The sequence below is a fragment of the Lepidochelys olivacea genome (assembly GCF_965140295.1).
Source record: "Lepidochelys olivacea isolate rLepOli2 genome assembly, chromosome: 14".
Taxonomy (NCBI): domain Eukaryota; kingdom Metazoa; phylum Chordata; order Testudines; family Cheloniidae; genus Lepidochelys; species Lepidochelys olivacea.
Genome location: NC_140424.1, coordinates 38,023,399 through 38,042,494, shown reverse-complemented (window position 1 = coordinate 38,042,494; position 19,096 = coordinate 38,023,399). Strand labels below are relative to the sequence as shown.

Below are 19,096 nucleotides of genomic sequence, written 5' to 3'. Positions count from 1 at the left end.
GATTTACCCATCTCTGTGGAATTCAGGCTTGTCCCCAGAGCAAGTCATGGGGTCAGATTAGTAAATGATTAATCATCTCCAAAACAAACACATTCTCCTCTCTGCTATGTGTCCCCTCTCTGCTAGGTCTTAGTCATGGCAAAACACACTGACTCCCTTGAAAAAAGCTGTGTGTGGTGTTAGTTACATTTTCTCTGTATGGGCTACAAATTGTTCCTTTGCCTTTTCTTCTTGTTGTTTTGAAAATTTAAAACCAAAATCTGTTTTTCTGAGGCTTTACTGGAGTCTGGAAACAGGCGTGGATGTGAACTGTCGACTCAGAAAAGTCATAAAACTTACCGCAAAAAAAATCACCCTTCGGTTCAAGGGTCGCTCTGTACAGAAATCTTCATGTTCCGGGTGAAGTCGGGAGAAAATACTGACAGAATCAGCCCACAGCAAGTAGGACACAACTTGTTCCCAGGTCACAGGATGCCTCTGATATTAAGCCAGGAAGTGATTGTAAGTCTGGCAGTCCCTGGGATGGGGATGTTAGACTGTTCAGCATCTAACGCAGCACAGCCAGGCCGGATCGACGCACACGACTGTCACTGACACAACTATATGGGTTTAATTCCCCCCACTGGTTATTTCAGTGCAAATCTGTATGTGTCTGAGACACACTCGTTTCAGATGAAGAGCAGCCTAAATTTGTTTCTTTTCATATTCATCACCCACTTACTTTATCCTCCCCCCGCCTTTTCTTTCCATTCCCTTTTTATTTCTCTACCCCCTTCCCCTCGCATTCCTTCTCCCCCTCGCCCCATGTAGGTCAAACTTCCTTATTTTCTTATCTTTCCTCTATTCCTTCTCCCACCCCCTCCTTTTTCTGCACCTTCTGCTCCTGTGCTGGAGAGCAGCTGATAGCAGATCAGGCAGCGACCTTTCATTATCAGCAGAATCACTTCTGATCTGGAGCAGAAGGCAGAGAGAATGGAAGCCCAGCTCCGCGCTGCCATGGCTTCAGGGACTTCTGAACAGGGACTCCAAGAGGAAACCAAATGTCCCATCTGCAGAAACTATTTCACGGAGCCGGTGAGCGTAGACTGTGGGCACAACTTCTGCCGGGACTGCATCTCTCAGCACTGTGACACATGGACAAAAGGGGACTATGACCCTTTGTGCTGTCCCATGTGCAGAGCTCGGATCCAGAAGGAGAATCTCCGGCCCAACTGGGACCTGGCAAGATTAACAGAAATAGTTAAAGAATGGAATCTGTGCAAGAAACACCAGGAGAAACTCAACCTGTTCTGCGAAGAGGACGGGGAAGCCGTGTGTGTGGTTTGCGAGAAATCCCCCGAGCACAGATCTCACACGGTGCTGCTCATGAAGGAGGCTGCCCAGAAATATCAGGTAGGAAACACTCTGGATCTGGGTTCATTTGGTCCTTTCATTTGCAGTCTAATCTGAACTTTGCTCCCAGGGCATCTAGAGTCTTTTTGGAGTCATTCTAGAAGCCACAGAGTCCCCTAATTTCCTACATTTTTTCCCCTAGTCTCTAGCTCCATCCAAATCTCTCCCCTGCAGGTTCCTCCCTCTGGGCAGGTGCTGTCCCAGCCTGCCAACCCTGCACTATTCATTAGGGAGAGATGGTCACCTGAGCTCACAGTGAGGCAGTTTCTGCTGCCAGGCCGGGAATGGAGGGGGAATGAGCTGCTCCCAACACATCCCTGACAGCCCAGGCACTTCAAGCAGGGCATTCACCTTCATGATGAACACAGCAGTCCTCCCTCTGCTGCATGGAGCACATATGGGGCTGGATTAAGGCACAGGCATAAGGACCCTAGCTCCTGGAGTCACCCGCTTGCATCACACCTTCAATTTCCAGTCTCAACAAAACCACCAAAAAGTAAGCTCCTGGCCTTCATTCTTGCAAAGAATAGCTTGGAAATGAGAACCAAGCATAAGTGATATGGCAAGGCTTGCCTGAGTTTGCAGAGAGCCTGAGACAATAGCTCCAAGGGGCTAGAACTGATCCATCAATCCAAAGAGGGTGTTAACTCCAAGACCTACTGCTCTGGGGTCCCCATCAACCACACCCCAGCAGGGGGCTCCGGGTGTGTCATCAGGGGAAGAGCTAACTAGATCCAACCAATTCTCCCAAGCAGATAAACCCTGACTGCTGCGGGGAGCATTTGATGGGGCCCAGCTGCTCCCCTGACTCTGAGGACCTGCTGCCTTCCCTGCTGTTCCTGGGGCGTGTGGCACCTTTGTGGCTATTCCTGAGTGGCAGAAGGGCCCCATGCTGCTGGATCTGGTACACTAGAAGAAGGGGGTGCACCCAGCATTCCAAGTGCTGGAGCAGGGGGGTCATCTCTAATGCAAGGGCTGGGCCATGAGAGCAAGGGCAGAAAGATCCAGCATGCTGGTGAATGAAGCTCTCTAAGTTGTCTAGAATAGAGTCCTGGCTTACCTTACTGCAGTTTTCAGAGTAACAGCCGTGTTAGTCTGTATTCGCAAAAAGAAAAGGAGTACTTGTGGCACCTTAGAGACTAACCAATTTATTTGAGCATAAGCTTTCGTGAGCTACAGCTCACTTCATCGGATGCATACTGTGGAAAGTGTAGAAGATCTTTTTATATACACACAAAGCATGAAAAAATACCTCCTCCCACCCCACTCTCCTGCTGGTAATAGCTTATCTAAAGTGATCACTCTCCTTATAATGTGTATGATAATCAAGTTGGGCCATTTCCAACACAAATCCAGGTTTTCTCACCCACCCACCCCCTCCCCCCAACACAAACCCACTCTCCTGCTGGTAATAGCTTATCTAAAGTGACCACTCTCCTTACAATGTATATGATAATCAAGGTGGGCCATTTCCAGCACAAATCCAGGGTTTAACAAGAATGTCTGGGGGAGGGGGGTAGGAAAAAACAAGGGGAAATAGGTTACCTTGCATAATGACTTAGCCACTCCCAGTCTCTATTCAAGCCTAAGTTAATTGTATCCAATTTGCAAATGAATTCCAATTCAACAGTTTCTCGCTGGAGTCTGGATTTGAAGTTTTTTTGTTGTAATGTAGCAACTTTCACTCTGAAATCGTGTGACCAGAGAGATTGAAGTGTTCTCCGACTGGTTTATGAATGTTATAATTCTTGACATCTGATTTGTGTCCATTTATTCTTTTACGTAGAGACTGTCCAGTTTGACCAATGTACATGGCAGAGGGGCATTGCTGGCACATGATGGCATATATCATATTGGTGGATGTGCAGGTGAACGAGCCTCTGATGGTGTGGCTGATGTTATTAGGCCCTGTGATGGTGTCCCCTGAATAGATATGTGGGCACAGTTGGCAATGGGCTTTGTTGCAAGGATAGGTTCCTGGGTTAGTGGTTCTGTTGTGTGGTATGTGGTTGCTGGTGAGTATTTGCTTCAGGTTGGGGGGCTGTCTGTAGGCAAGGACTGGCCTGTCTCCCAAGATTTGTGAGAGTGTTGGGTCATCCTTCAGGATAGGTTGTAGATCCTTAATAATGCGTTGGAGGGGTTTTAGTTGGGGGCTGAAGGTGACGGCTAGTGGCGTTCTGTTATTTTCTTTGTTAGGCCTGTCCTGTAGTAGGTAACTTCTGGGAACTCTTCTGGCTCTATCAATCTGTTTCTTCACTTCCGCAGGTGGGTATTGTAGTTGTAAGAATGCTTGATAGAGATCTTGTAGGTGTTTGTCTCTGTCCGAGGGGTTGGAGCAAATGCGGTTGTATCGCAGAGCTTGGCTGTAGACGATGGATCGTGTGGTGTGGTCAGGGTGAAAGCTGGAGGCATGTAGGTAGGAATAGCGGTCAGTAGGTTTCCGCTATAGGGTGGTGTTTACGTGACCATCGTTTATTAGCACTGTAGTGTCCAGGAAGTGGATCTCTTGTGTGGACTGGACCAGGCTGAGGTTGATGGTGGGATGGAAATTGTTGAAATCATGGTGGAATTCCTCAAGGGCTTCTTTTCCATGGGTCCAGATGATGAAGATGTCATCAATATAGTGCAAGTAGAGTAGGGGCGTTAGAGGACGAGAGCTGAGGAAGCGTTGTTCTAAGTCAGCCATAAAAATGTTGGCATACTGTGGGGCCGTGCGGGTACCCATAGCAGTGCCGCTGATCTGAAGGTATACATTGTCCCCAAATGTAAAATAGTTATGGGTAAGGACAAAGTCACAAAGTTCAGCCACCAGGTTAGCCGTGACATTATCGGGGATAGTGTTCTTGACGGCTTGTAGTCCATCTTTGTGTGGAATGTTGGTGTAGAGGGCTTCTACATCCATAGTGGCCAGGATAGTGTTTTCTGGAAGGTCACCGATGGATTATAGTTTCCTCAGGAAGTCAGTGGTGTCTCGAAGATAGCTGGGGTGCAGAATCACCTGATCAACATCCTCTACAGCAAACAGGGAAAGATTAAGAATGAGCTCTCAAAAATGGATACTCTCATAAAAAACCAACCTTCCACACAAGCTTCCTCGTGGCTGGACTTTACTAAAACTAGACAAGCCATTTACAACACACACTTTGCTTCTCTACAAAAGAAAAAGGACACTAAACTTTCTAAAGTACTACATGCCACAAGGGGCCACAGCAATGGTTCCCTCAACCCACCCACCAATATTGTTAACCTATCCAACTATACTCGCAGCCCAGCAGAAGCAGCTGTCCTATCTCGGGGCCTCTCCTTCTCCCCCTCCACCCCCACGAATATGATACAGTTCTGTGGTGACCTAGAATCCTATTTTCGACATCTCTGACTCAAGGAATATTTCCAGCATACCTCTGAACAACATATTAATCCACAGAGACCTCCCTACCAACACTACAGAAAGAGGGATTCTAGGTGGACTCCTCCTGAAGGTCAAAACAGCAGACTGGACTCCTACAGAGAGTGCTTCCGCCGACGGGCACGGGCTGAAATTGTGGAAAAGCAGCATCACTTGCCCCATAATCTCAACCGTGCGGAACACAATGCCATCCACAGCCTCAGAAACAACTCTGACATCATAATCAAAAAGGCTGACAAAGAAGGTGCTATTGTCATCATGAATAGGTCGGAATATGAACAAGAGGCTGTTCGGCAGCTCTCCAACACCACTTTCTACAAGCCATTACCCTCTGATCCCACTGAGAGTTACCAAAAGCAACTACAGCATTTGCTCAAGAAACTCCCTGAAAAAGCACAAGATCAAATCCGCACAGACACACCCCTGGAACACCGACCTGGGATATTCTATCTACTACCCAAGATCCATAAACCTGGAAATCCTGGGCGCCCCATCATCTCAGGCATTGGCACCCTGACAGCAGGATTGTCTGGCTATGTAGACTCCCTCCTCAGGCCCTACGCTACCAGCACTCCCAGCTACCTTCGAGACACCACTGACTTCCTGAGGAAACTATAATCCATCGGTGACCTTCCAGAAAACACTATCCTGGCCACTATGGATGTAGAAGCCCTCTACACCAACATTCCACACAAAGATGGACTACAAACCGTCAAGAACACTATCCCCGATAATGTCACGGCTAACCTGGTGGCTGAACTTTGTGACTTTGTCCTTACCCATAACTATTTTACATTTGGGGACAATGTATACCTTCAGATCAGCGACACCGCTATGGGTACCTGCACGGCCCCACAGTATGCCAACATTTTTATGGCTGACTTAGAACAACGCTTCCTCAGCTCTCGTCCCCTAAAGCCCCTACTCTACTTGCGCTATATTGATGACATCTTCATCATCTGGACCCATGGAAAAGAAGCCCTTGAGGAATTCCACCATGATTTCAACAATTTCCATCCCACCATCAACCTCAGCCTGGTCCAGTCCACACAAGAGATCCACTTCCTGGACACTACAGTGCTAATAAACAATGGTCACGTAAACACCACCCTATAGCGGAAACCTACTGACCGCTATTCCTACCTACATGCCTCCAGCTTTCACCCTGACCACACCACACGATCCATCGTCTACAGCCAAGCTCTGCGATACAACCGCATTTGCTCCAACCCCTCGGACAGAGACAAACACCTACAAGATCTCTATCAAGCATTCTTACAACTACAATACCCACCTGCGGAAGTGAAGAAACAGATTGATAGAGCCAGAAGAGTTCCCAGAAGTCACCTACTACAGGACAGGCCTAACAAAGAAAATAACAGAACGCCACTAGCCGTCACCTTCAGCCCCCAACTAAAACCCCTCCAACGCATTATTAAGGATCTACAACCTATCCTGAAGGATGACCCAACACTCTCACAAATCTTGGGAGACAGGCCAGTCCTTGCCTACAGACAGCCCCCCAACCTGAAGCAAATACTCACCAGCAACCACATACCACACAACAGAACCACTAACCCAGGAACCTATCCTTGCAACAAAGCCCGTTGCCAACTGTGCCCACATATCTATTCAGGGGACACCATCACAGGGCCTAATAACATCAGCCACACCATCAGAGGCTCGTTCACCTGCACATCCACCAATGTGATATATGCCATCATGTGCCAGCAATGCCCCTCTGCCATGTACATTGGTCAAACTGGACAGTCTCTACGTAAAAGAATAAATGGACACAAATCAGATGTCAAGAATTATAACATTCATAAACCAGTCGGAGAACACTTCAATCTCTCTGGTCACACGATTACAGACATGAAAGTTGCTATATTACAACATAAAAACTTCAAATCCAGACTCCAGCGAGAAACTTTTGAATTGGAATTCATTTGCAAATTGGATACAATTAACTTAGGCTTGAATAGAGACTGGGAGTGGCTAAGTCATTATGCAAGGTAACCTATTTCCCCCTGTTTTTTCCTACCCCCCCCCCAGACATTCTTGTTAAACCCTGGATTTGTGCTGGAAATGGCCCACCTTGATTATCATACACATTGTAAGGAGAGTGGTCACTTTAGATAAGCTATTACCAGCAGGAGAGTGGGTTTGTGTGGGGCGGGGGGGTGAGAAATCCTGGCTTTGTGCTGGAAATGGCCCAACTTGATTATCATACACATTGTAAGGAGAGTGATCACTTTAGATAAGCTATTACCAGCAGGAGAGTGGGGTGGGGGGAGGTATTTTTTCATGCTTTGTGTGTATATAAAAAGATCTTCTACACTTTCCACAGTATGCATCCGATGAAGTGAGCTGTAGCTCACGAAAGCTTATGCTCAAATAAATTGGTTAGTCTCTAAGGTGCCACAAGTCCTCCTTTTCTTCTTACTGCAGTTCTGCGCGCACACATCCCTTTGTTCTAGTCTGGAGGGAAGGTGCAGACAGAAAGGAGGGCAGGGAACATGCTTTCCTTCAGTACTGCCTCTGGGAGTGAGAAAAGCTACACGACTGCACTCTTCATTATTATTATGATTCAATAATAGACCAGCCAAATCTGCAAGTAGGTCCCTGCCCGCTCACCGCCCCCCCCCCACGCAAATATTTACAGCCTTTCAGGATGGCCAAAGACCAAGGGGAGGTAGGAAAGAAACTCGGAGTGGCCTGTCCCATCTGCTGCCTATGTTCGGAACATGCTCTGCAGGGTACGTACACACCGTGCCTTAAATAGATCACAGTCCTTCACTCTCCACCCCCAACAGAGCTGAGCTCAGCACAGGGTCAGAGTGGGGGCAGAGGTGGCTATATGACATCTTTCCACCTCCTGAGAATATCTGCTTCTCCAGGGGCCCTGCCTGGATCCCCAGCCCCGGGGGCTGCTCTTACATTACACCCTGCTTCCATCGGTGATTGTGGCAGCTGAGAAAAGGCAGAGTGCAGGGCGCCCCAGCCACATCCCTGCATGTCCTCAGCAGGTCCCTATGAACCAGGGGTTGGTGAACACTCACTCTGCTTGCCCCATGTCATCCCCTTACTCAGGAGATGAACAGATTGATCATGTTTCTAGAGCCTTACAGTTACACAGGGGCTGTGATCGAACCCAGAACTGCCCCCCTTTTGTCTGTATCACTCACTTCCATCCCAACAAGGTTAAACTCATTTATGAGGACCAAACCATCCGGATCACTCAAAGCCAGAGCAGCGCTGGGTGCAGGGCCCCTTGCTGCTGTGCACTGGGCAGCCGAGAATGATCACTGTCAATATTACTGCCTGGTGAGAGGATCTAAGGGAATCGCTGGAGAGAATCATAGAATCGTAGGACTGGAAGGGACTTTGAGAGGTCGTCTAGTCCAGTCCCCTGCACTCAAGGCAGGACTAAGTATTAACTAGACCATCCCTGACAGGTGTTTGTCTAACCTGTTCTTAAAAATCTCCAATGATGGAGATTCCACAGCCTCCCTAGGCAATTTATTCTAGGGCTTAACCCAGCATCTCCAGCCAGTGGGCTTTCAGGGAATTGGCTTTATTTCCTCCTGCCAATGGAGACACATTAGAAAGAGGTTCATCAAAGACTAAATTCCAGCAATGCTGTTTTTTCTTTCCCATGGTGGGAATAGACCCCTGCCCACTCCTGCCAAAGCAAAAAAAAAACCACACCAAGTCTTTTTCTTCCCTCTCAGGATCAATTCCAAACCCATTTGCTAATGCTGAAGGAAGAGAAAGAAAAGCTCACAAAATGTAGACAGTCTGAAGAGAGGAAATTGCAGGAATTCCTGGTAGGTCCCATTGTCATTAACCAGTAGTTATTATTTGGGGTAACAATCTTTGAGGGTATATTTTGCTGTGGCATTATGGAGGAGTGTATGTTTTTCCTCTGTGGCCATGTGGTGCTACGGGAGATAGTGTGTGTGTCCCTATCTCTCTGTAATTGTGTTTCTGTGTGTGCACACTTTTGTGCATGTCTGTTTTGTGTGTCACAGCTCTCGGTGAGTTGTTGCTCTCTCTGTGTGCATGTGTGTATGTGTGAGTAACTGTTATCAGGATAGCACCATTGACCCATTTAAATGTTGTTTTTGTGTGTTGTGGTTTTTCTCCTCATGGATGTCTGCCCGGGGAATTCTGAGTCCTACCCCCTTCTGCCCTTTCTATTGATAGACTTGGGTTGTCAGGGGCCAGTGCAAAAGAATTTCTAATCATGCCAGATAACAGACATGATAAACAGAAAATGGGGCTGGCTGGGGGGGGTCTCTAGGAAAATCTTCTCTCTCATCCATAGGGAAAATTTCTAAGGCAATATCTTAAGCTGAATTTTAGAGGTTGTGGTGAATTTTCCCTCCTGCACATCTCAAGGGCACTGGAACGGGGTGGTCAGGGGGCAATGGCCCCATCACTTTTTATCAGCCATAGGGGCAAGTGATTGGGGGAGGGGGCAGAAAGGAGTGAGCCAAGAGTGGGGTTTTGAGGGGAATAGGCGGCACGGGAGCGGGGCAAGGGATGGTGCGAGGGTGGGGTCTGGGGGTAACAGGCAGTGCAAGGGTAGGGTCTCAGGGGGAAGAGGCGGCCTGGGAGGCAGGCCATGGTTCAAGTGCCGGTGGGGCCCCCCACACACACACTTTTAGGGTGCTTCTGGCACAAACTCACCCTGATTGTCTCCAAAACTCTGACCTGCCCTTTCCTGATTTGTCATTGTTCACTAAAGGAAAAGACGGAAGCCGAGAGGCAGAAGATTGTGTCTGAATTTGAGCAACTGCGCCAGTTTCTGAAGGAACAAGAGCGACCCCTGCTGGCATTACTGGAAGAGCTGAAGAAGGAGATTGCGAAGATTCAGGACGAAAAGGTCGCCAAACTCTCCGAGGAGATTTCCCATCTCAGTGAGCTGATCGGTGAGATGGATAAGAAGTGTCAGCAGCCGGTGAGGGAATTCCTGCAGGTGAGCCTGTGTTAGAGCCACACCGGGAAATTTATTTGTATCAACCCCCTCCCCTGACTCTGGCTCACTGGCAATAATTACCCTGGCCACAGAACCCTCCCCTTCCCTTCCTCAAACAGGTATGTCACTGGAGGGGAAGGTGGTCAATTTCCCCCATTTATGGTTCTACTCTGTCAGCTCTTCTGAGCTCCCAGAGCGAAGATCTGTTTGAGGACAATTCCTTATTTCCTGACTCAGGGGTCATAAAACAGCTGGCCCCTCAACAGTTGCGCCACAACACACCCCCAAAGGCTGGCAAAGAGGCCAAACCCCGACCCTGCATCCTCCCAACCCCAACATCCCTTGCACTCCTCCAACACCATCCACACACGTATTCTCCTCTCTGCGCTGACCACTCATATTGCCTAACTCTGCACAAAGAAGTTACATGACACTAAAGATGCTATGAGCAATTCCTGGTAGGGGCTCTGGGAGTCAGGAACCTCTCGGCCAAATGTCCCAGAAACTTGCTTTCCTTTGATCACAATCAGTCAAATTGTTCAGGATATGGTTGAGGAGCATGATTACTTTACATGGACTAGTAGAATCTTTCATCATGCCGCTAATTAATGTGAATTCCTTTGACAATACATCTAAAGTAAAATCAGAGTCTTCTTGTGGATTTTAGAGCACTTTACAATATTGCTTTTAAATCAGGGTATGTCTACATTTAAAACAATACAGCTTTGCCGCCGTAGCACTTCAGTGTAGACAAGGTGATAATCCATTTTAGCTGTACCAGAGCTTCCATTTCACTATAACTTGCTTGCGTTATTCCATGGGACTATCCGGTGGTTGCTGCTGAAAACCTGGCCTGTTTATCCAGGTATTCATAGTTGAATTTGGAAAGTCACAAACTCCAGTGAAGCATGTCGGGAGCTCAGCGTATGATGGCACAGCGAGTCCTGTCCAGAGCAGGAGAGAGCCCCAATGCATGGTGCATGGAACTGAACTTCCTGTTTCTCTCTGTTTCCCCTATAGGGCATCAGATGCACCTTGAACAGGTAGATGGCTCCTTCTCAATTGCCTTCGTACTTCATTATTCTATGAACAGGCTGGGACACCACGTTACCAAAAAATCACCTCCAGGCCCAACAGCAAAGTGGGGCAAGGTGACACATGGAGTAGGCCTCTCCCTCTGTTTAATAGAAACCTGGGGTTCCTGCATTTCATGCAAAGCTAACAGTATCATAGGCGCCGATTCCGTGGGTGCTCTGGGGCTGGAGTACCCATGGGGAAAAAATGGTGGGTGCTGAACACCCACCGGCAGCCCCCCATCAGCTCTCCCCGGCCTCCCCAGTGTCTCCCGCCCACCGGTGGACCCCACGGATCAGCAACTCCCCATCCCTCCCCACGCCTCCGCCTGCCCCAATCAGCTGTTTTGTGACATATGGGAGGCTCTGGGAGGGAGGAGGAGGAGCGAGGACATGGCATGCGTGGGGGAGGGGGTGGAACTGGGTGGGAAGAGGCGGGGTGGGGTGGGGCCTTGGGGTAAGGGGTGGAGTCGGGGCGGGGCCTGGGGCAGAGCCAGGGGGCGAGTGCCCCCCGGCGCTTTGTAAAATTGGCGCCTGTGAACAGTATTATCTGATCACCTGCCTTCCCAGGGTGGGGGAGATGTCCCAGGCCTGTGGAATGGAGTATGAGCCTTTCACCTCTTGGGGGTTTGAGTTCTGTAGGGCCCAGGGTCAGGAGCAAATAAAAGTCTTGATGACAATTTGGAAACCTAAGGAATGGGCTGGTGAGAGGGGAGTTGATCTCAGTCCAGATCCAGGTGGACAGGTGCCCACAGCCGAGTGACTAGCAGACATATGGGAACCTGTTGGCCACCAAAGCACAGAGGACAAAGAGTCAATTGCACATGGGGATCGAACTCCCTTCCTATCCCTAAAGCTGGTCCCACTGGGCCAGGTTGAAGCACATTCATGGGACACCAGGGGGAAAGTTTGAACTGCCACTGGCTGGGATATAACTGCTCTGTGGCTGGGACACACAGAGAAATTCTGTCTCTAGGCCCCACAGCTCAGTATTTTCATAGTAAAATAAAATGCTTGTTAACCGGAAAAAGTTTGTTGCTCTCTAGATGTGAAAAAAGGAAGTTCCAGCAGCCAGAGGAGATTTCTCCTAAGCTGGAAATCAAACTTGATTTTTGGTGTCAGCAAAATATTGCCCTGAAGGCTACTCTGAGGAAATTCAAAGGTACTAAGGTCTAGTGAGGAAGCTGAAACCTGTGCTTTTGGGAGGTGATGGGCTCCAGCTGATTACTTATGATTAGATGCTTACATCAAACTGAAATAAACCAGAGCCTAACTTTCAAACACAGCTCCTGAATCAGGGGGCAAAGGGCTGGGGAATTTCCAAGCAAAAATAAATTATTGTTCACAATCAATAATGATACAAATGTGATTCCTTTTTCCATTAAGAAATTTCTTCTAAGTAATGAGAAAAACAGAATCCAGGTGAAGGGAGCCATGTCACATTCTCCTGACAACATTCAGTTATGGCTTCATCCTGTTTATAAATGGAGACAAGAGCCCCCCAAACTGCTATTTAATAACAAAGAGAAAGGAAATATATCTAAAGATAGTGCAGCAGTCTGGGAGTCGGGATTGCTGGGCTCTGTTCCAGCTCTGCTATTGACTCGCTGTGCGACCTTCATAAGAACATAAGAATGGCCAGTCTGGGTCAGACCAAAGGTCCATCTAGCCCAGTATCCTGTCTGCCGACAGTGCCCAATGCCAGGTGCCCCAGAGGGAGTGAACCTAACAGGTCATGATCAAGTGATCTCTCTCCTGCCATCCATCTCCACCCTCTGACAAACAGAGGCTAGGGACAGCATTCCTTACCCATCCTGGCCAATAACCATTAATGGACTTAACCTCCTTCGCCAAATCAGCCTCTCCCTGCCTCAGTGTCCCCATCTTCAAAATGACAATTACAATCATTCCAGTCCCCACAGGAGGGTGTGGATCTGATGTGCAACTGGTGGATGTATTAAAATGCTTCCAGATCCCTACATGTAACAAACACTGAGGGCCTGATATACAGCAGTGCTGAGCACCAGCGCGTCCCATTGACTTCAGTTAGAGCTGTGGGTGCACAGAGCCCTTGAAAATCAGACCCTGTGTGAGCAGAGTGTTCACCTGAAATCCTTGGATGGACCGAGTGATATAAGGCCTGGTCTTTATTTACACTAACACCTTTACGGTTATTTATAACACCTTTACGGACTGACAGTATGAAGGGGCTTTAAAGTGTGTAAAGGCCTCTTTACACTGTCAGAGCCATACAAAGGGTCCTCAGAGCAAATGAGAATCAGGCCCCTCATTATGCAAAGTGTTCCCAGAATATTCCTGATTCTGTTTAATTATACTTTGCCCTTCCTAGAAATTCTTCCTGTATGTCTTCATTTCTCAACCTTCTTCTGTCTCTCAACCCCCTTCCTTCTGCTTGGATTTCAAAATTAAAGAACAGTTGTGTCAATTAATAGCAGAAAGCTGGCCATAAACATGACAGCCCGAAATCTCATCTCTCTCTCCCCTTCTCCTCACTCTAGACATGCTGTCATCTGAACTGAAGAGAGAATGGGAATTGTCTCTGCCACAGGGTGTAACAAAAACACATACAAAGGGTGAGTTTTACAGGGATTTGGGCCTCAGATTCTCAGTGATTGTGGAAAAACCTTTCTGGGATCAGAGACCCAACTCATCTCAAACTAGGCTCAACATGTGAATGAGAAGGGGGTTGCTGTGACAGGTAGAGATTGATTCTCCCTGCCCGGGGAATCCTGTGCTGGGCACTCACTGTGACTGAGGATTGGGAGGCGGGGGAGGCACGATACCCCAGACAGACCATGTTGACCGTCTTTTTTCAGCGAAAAGCTAGAGCATTAAACATTTATCCAATGGTTATTTTATCCAACATTGCACCTGGGTCCCCTGAATGTGTCTTTAAAAAAAAATTATTTGAAGAAAATTAGAAGGATGAAATTAGAGGTTGGTGAAACTGCTGATGTAGAAATAAAATAAAACTGGGTGTTTGTAATGAACATGTACACTGAAAATGGCTGTGTGACCTTTTCTTTAATGGAACATACCATCTGGTGGATCTGTATCACATGGTCGTTTGACCATTCCTATGCAAACACAGCCCAGATGCGGTTTTCAACCTTTTTTCACTTGCGGACCTCTAAAAAATTTCAAATGGAAGTGCGGACCTCTTTGGAAATCTCAGACATAGTCTGCAGGCCCCCAGGGTCTGTGGGCACAGGTTGAAAACCACTGGTCTATGGTAATGACGACCTTTCACGGATGCTTTAGACATAGTCTGCAGACCCCCAGTGGCCTGTGGTCCACAGGTTGAAAACCACTGGTCTACAGCATCTTAGGTACCAATGTGCCGACGTTAGCATGTCCCTTAAATTAACATTATGCACACCCGAGTGCAAACATGTTAATTTGGACATGAGGAAAAACTGGGGCTGCTGGGGATTTTTAAGAGTAGGTTGGACAAACACCTGTCAGGGATGGTCTAGATAATACTTAGTCCTGCCACGAGTGCAGGGGGCTGGACTAGACGACCGCTTGAGCAGTAGCGTAGCTACGGGGGGAGTGGGGCAGCGGCCACTCCCACACCGAGCACAAGTGGGGCCTTTTTAATGTCTTGGCACCTTTTTAATTTTTACTCACCCAGCGGTGCTCCGGGTCTTTGGCAGCCAGTCAGGCGGCGCTCCGGGTCTTCAGCAGCTCTTCCGCATCGGGTCCTTCACTCGCTCCGGTCTTCGGTGGCGGGGGGGGGTCCTTCAGTGCCGCCGAAGACTGGAGCGAGTGAAGGACCCGACGCCGAAGACCCGGAGCGCCACCGGGTGAGTACAAGCGGGTGGTACCCTTGTTATCTCTGCTCCCCCTGTTTTCTCCACCTGGCTACGCCACTGCTCTCGAGGTCCCTTCCAGTCCTACGATTCTCTGATTCTATGTATGGGGAAACCTTGTCTGGAAAGTGACATTTATAATGCTTACAGGCTAATTCCCCCATGTTTGTAACAGTTTTAGTGCCATGAGTGGACGGGTCTAGTGCTGCACAAAATCGTATTTTAAAAAATGGAGTTAACTTATTGACAGTTGATTTAAATCTTCCTTGAAACCAGTATATAGGTTGTGGAGAGGTAGAAAGAACTTGCAAGACCTGTCCAGGGAGAGGTAATAGGAAAAAGACAGAGAGCCAAGCTCTGCAACCACAACAGCAGCTGTAACAGCATCTTTAGTGTCTGGAAGGAGGGAACTGCAGTGAAATCCCGGCTCAGCCCCAGCACAGAGGCAATTCCCTGGGACCCAGGACAGAAAGACAGAAAACCAGCGACTGTCCCAGCCAGAACGGGGCTGCTGGGGAGTGTGAGAAATGGTCCCAGCCTCCCCCAGATCTGAGCTCTGCCCCTAACGCTCGGATGCTCTCTCTCTCCCCAGCGAATGTGACTCTGGATCCAGACACGGCTCATCCCAGGCTCATCGTGTCTGCAGATCGGAAATGCGTGAGATGGGGAAACACACAGCAGGATCTCCCTGATAATCCCAAGAGATTTGATTTTATTCTCTGTGTGCTGGGCTGTGAGGGATTCACCTCGGGGAGACATTTCTGGGAGGTGGACGTGGGAGATGGGGGACGGTGGGCCGTGGGGGTGGCCAGAGAGTCTGTGAGGAGGAAGGGAGAGATCATCCTGAATCCTGAAGGGGGGATCTGGGCTGTGCGACAGTGGGAGGGCCAGTACCGAGCTCTCACCTGCCCAACAACCTTCCTGTCCATGAGCTACAGCCCCCAGAAGATCCGTGTTTCTCTGGACTATGAACAGAGGCAGGTGACATTTTTCGACGCTGATAACAAGGTTCTGATCTATACTTTCCTGCTGGTCTCTTTCACTGGGGAGAGAATCCACCCTTGGTTCCGAGTGGGGACGGGATCTCAGCTCAGGCTCTGTCCCTGAGACAAGAGGGGAATGTCCCACTGGGGACCCTGCAATTTTCCCTTGTAGCCTCTGACATCCTCATCTCCATGGCCCTGGTCAAATCCCAGCTTCCCGCAGACTTTCTAATGCATACTCTGGAGTGTCCAAACCACAACAGGCTACCAGGGAGAGATGGAGATACAGAAGCCAATCGCATTGCCACAAGGATTTGACACCTGTTTGTCATGGTCCTCAGTGATCCAGAAGAACTCTAGCTGCCTGTAGGGTCGGAGACTGATAGATGGGAGCCGTAGTTAATTAAAGTGAAGGGCAGTGAAAAGGAGAGAGACACAAAGCAAAGTACGTGACAGTGGGATTGGTGAATGCTAATGAAAGCGATGCTGTCACTCACGGCATAGTTCATCCATTCAATGCACTATTGGGGCATGAAAAGTAGGGCCATTTCTGTGCCTTTATAAAGGCTTTGTACAAATTTTGCAACTTTTCTCTTTTTTAATTATTCAGTGATCACTGCCAGGGAAAAATTGTGCCAGGTAAAGGGCTGGTGCAAGGCACTTGCATCACAGAGCAGAGGGAGCAAGGTCTAGGTTGCAAGAGGGCAGACTTTGGGAAATTAAGGGAATTAGTTAAAGAAGTCGTTGGACTGACGTTCGCAAGGACTGAAATGGAAAAGCAGCTTGGAATTTCTTTGGCCCAACTGTACAAAAGCTAGCTGAAATTTACATCCCAAACAAGGGGGGGAAACTTGTAGGGAAAGGCTCCAGACCTGGCTGGCTGGATAACCACCAATATGGAAAGGGAAAATGACGAGCAAAGAAAGCTACATCAAGGAAGATAGAAAAATGTTCGAATAAAGTGAGAATTGCTGAGAGTGACGCGGAATTAGCTCTTGCCAAATGAAATAAAACAAATACTGAGTGGTTTTTTAGTTACATAAATGAAAAGAGAATAAGGAAGGAAGTGGTAGGCCCACTATGCACTGTGGATGGGAAAGAGATTAAAGATAAGCTACAGTATAGCCCAGAAGCTAAATTCGCATTTTGCGTTGGTTTTCAGTGAGGATGATCATATGATCTTACAACGTATTAGCCGAGGCATTTCCAGCAAAGGCTGAGAAGTATTAATGACATTGCACAAGGCACTGGTAAGATCTCATCTGGCATACTGTGTAGAGTTCTCCTCTCCCATGTTCCAGAAAGATTAATTTAAACTGCAATAGGTACAGAGAAGACCTAATAGGATAATCAGGGGAATGGAGACAGGGGTGCTGGAATGGGGGGACCAGGAGGCCACGGTCCCCTTACTTTTCACAGTGGGTGGGCCAGGCCCATCCACTTCTTAACATGAGCGTAGTTTGAGGGGCAGTGAGCTGCATTGCCCCGCCAAAATGCAAGCATCAGGCAGGCGCGGAGCGACGCAAGCAGGGGCTGCACTTCGCGACCCCTGCCTGCAGCACCAGCCTCTTCCCAGCCGGCCCCTCTCAGTGGCCCCACCTCTGCTCCTCCTCTTCCCCCCAGGGGCCCGTCCCCTGGCCAGGCCAGAAGGCAGAGCCAGCCTGCTGCCCAGGGAGTCCAGGCCGCTGTGGGGAGCCCTGGGCCCTCCATCTGCCCTGGGCGACGCGGTGTAATCGTGTGACAGAATACAGCTCTGCATTCACACCCTACACACTATTGTAATAATCTTTGTTCAAAGTATGACTTGTAAGTGAGGCTGCGAGTTTGTCACGGAAGTCACAGATTCCGTGACTTTCCAGGACCTTTGTGACTTCTGCAGCAGCCGGTGCAGCTGGCCCGGGGGCCGCCTGAGCAATTCAGGCAGCCCCTGGGCCAGCCACACCAGCCGCTGCTGGGGCAGTCTCGCTCCCCACTCCCCCCATCAGCAGCAGTAGGAGTTTTTGTCTGGGAGGGGACTCAGTGCTAGGGGTTGTCGCACAGGAGGGGGTGAGGGGCAGCGCTTACCTCAGGGGTGGGCTCCCCAGAAGCAGCGACATGTCCCTCGCTCCCTCAGCTCCTAGCTCCGTGCACTGCCTCCGCCTGCAGACACCGCCCCCGCAGCTCCCATTGGCTGCGGTTCCCGACAATGGGAGCTGCGGAGCCAGCGCTGGGGCGGGGGCAGCGCGCGGAGCTAGGAGCTGAGGGAGGGACGTGTCGCCACTTACGGGGAGCCACAAGGAGCCGGGTAGGGAGCCTGCCAGCCCCACCAACCCCAGCACCAGCAGGGGTTCTGGACTACTCCTGGCCAAGATTTAGTCAGGGGTATATAGTACAAGTCATGGACACGTCACAGGCTGCGAATTTTTGTTTACTGCCCGTGACCTGTTCATTACTTTTACTAAAAAAAACCCCTGTGACTAAAATGTAGCCTTACTTGTGAGGTATCATATGAAAACTCATAATTTTCTGGTCATTATTGTCCTGGTAATATATGTGTGGCAACTCTGTGTGTGTGAAGTGATAAGATCCCCCTATATGGTGTTGTTAACATGTGTTCAAAACCCCACAGTACTGTCCAAAGAGAAGGTGGCAAACAGGTCTGTCCTAAATGAAAGAACGTGTGCTCTGCTTCATTTGCATTTGAGCAATAAACAGAGTTATCAAGCAGAAGGGGAAAACAAAGGAAGTTCAAACAGGTGAAAAAAACAGCAGGGAACATTCTTCTACATAGACACTCTGGCTCCTGGTACTCTGTTTTTCAAGAGGGGGACTGAAGCTATGAAAAGAAGGGACAAACATCCCAAAACACTCCTCTGTCTCTCATCACATTCACTGCACCTGAAGAGACAAAGGAAGCATTTACTGGGAGAGGGAGTCCTGACCTAGATGGTTTGGTCAGTAAGGATGCTGAAAGCATGTGGTGAGAAACTTTGCTTGAATCTAATATAGTTTGTTAAGTTAGGCATTAGTAAGTGTTCTATCTTTATTTTTCTTTCATGCCTCATGACTTGTAGTCACTTAAAATCTCTCTTTGTGGTTAATAAACTTGTGTTATTGTTTTATCTAATACAGTGCACTCATGTTGAAGTGTCTGGGTACCTATTGGTGTGCATATTATTGCCTTAAAGGAATAACGAACTCAAGCTATTTGCGTTGCCCAGGAGGGGAATAAAGGACTTTCATTTCTGGGGGAAGAGCCAGGACTGGGAGTGTGCTGGGGTCACCCTGCAGTATAACCAGGACTGGTAAGAGCCAAGGTGTGGCTGGCTGACCACAGCACTCATAGAGGCTTATTGGAGGCTGTTTGTGAGCAGTCCAGGCTAGAGGTTACAGCAGCAAGGCAGTTTAAAGGGCACACCAGGTTACAGGGCAGGGGTGACACTGGA

General features: G+C 48.7%; 1 protein-coding gene across 2 annotated transcripts; it reads left to right on the top strand.

The window, feature by feature from the left end:
- The first annotated feature begins 340 nt into the window (after nucleotides 1-340).
- LOC311530863 (zinc finger protein RFP-like) lies at nucleotides 341-18,777 on the top strand. 2 transcript variants are annotated; one of them, XM_084647842.1, is made up of 7 exons: nucleotides 341-1,392; nucleotides 8,533-8,628; nucleotides 9,552-9,782; nucleotides 10,803-10,825; nucleotides 11,902-12,017; nucleotides 13,375-13,449; nucleotides 15,281-18,777. In XM_084647842.1, the coding sequence occupies exons 1-7, from the start codon at nucleotides 973-975 to the stop codon at nucleotides 15,793-15,795; spliced, it is 1,476 nt and encodes a 491-aa protein (XP_084503968.1). In that variant the 5' UTR covers nucleotides 341-972; the 3' UTR covers nucleotides 15,796-18,777. The 2 variants fall into 2 exon arrangements, with proteins under 2 accessions (XP_084503968.1, XP_084503969.1); XM_084647843.1 differs by lacking the exon at nucleotides 15,281-18,777 and adding an exon at nucleotides 14,965-15,255.
- Nucleotides 18,778-19,096: the final 319 nt, after the last annotated feature.

Coding starts and splice junctions, on each gene's coding strand:
- LOC311530863 (XM_084647842.1), top strand. CDS start 973: ATGGAAGCCCAGCTCCGCGCTGCCATGGCTTCAGGGACTTCTGAACAG. Junction 1,393..8,532: donor AGGCTGCCCAGAAATATCAG/GTAGGAAACACT, acceptor CTTCCCTCTCAG/GATCAATTCCAAACCCATTT. Junction 8,629..9,551: donor GGAAATTGCAGGAATTCCTG/GTAGGTCCCATT, acceptor TGTTCACTAAAG/GAAAAGACGGAAGCCGAGAG.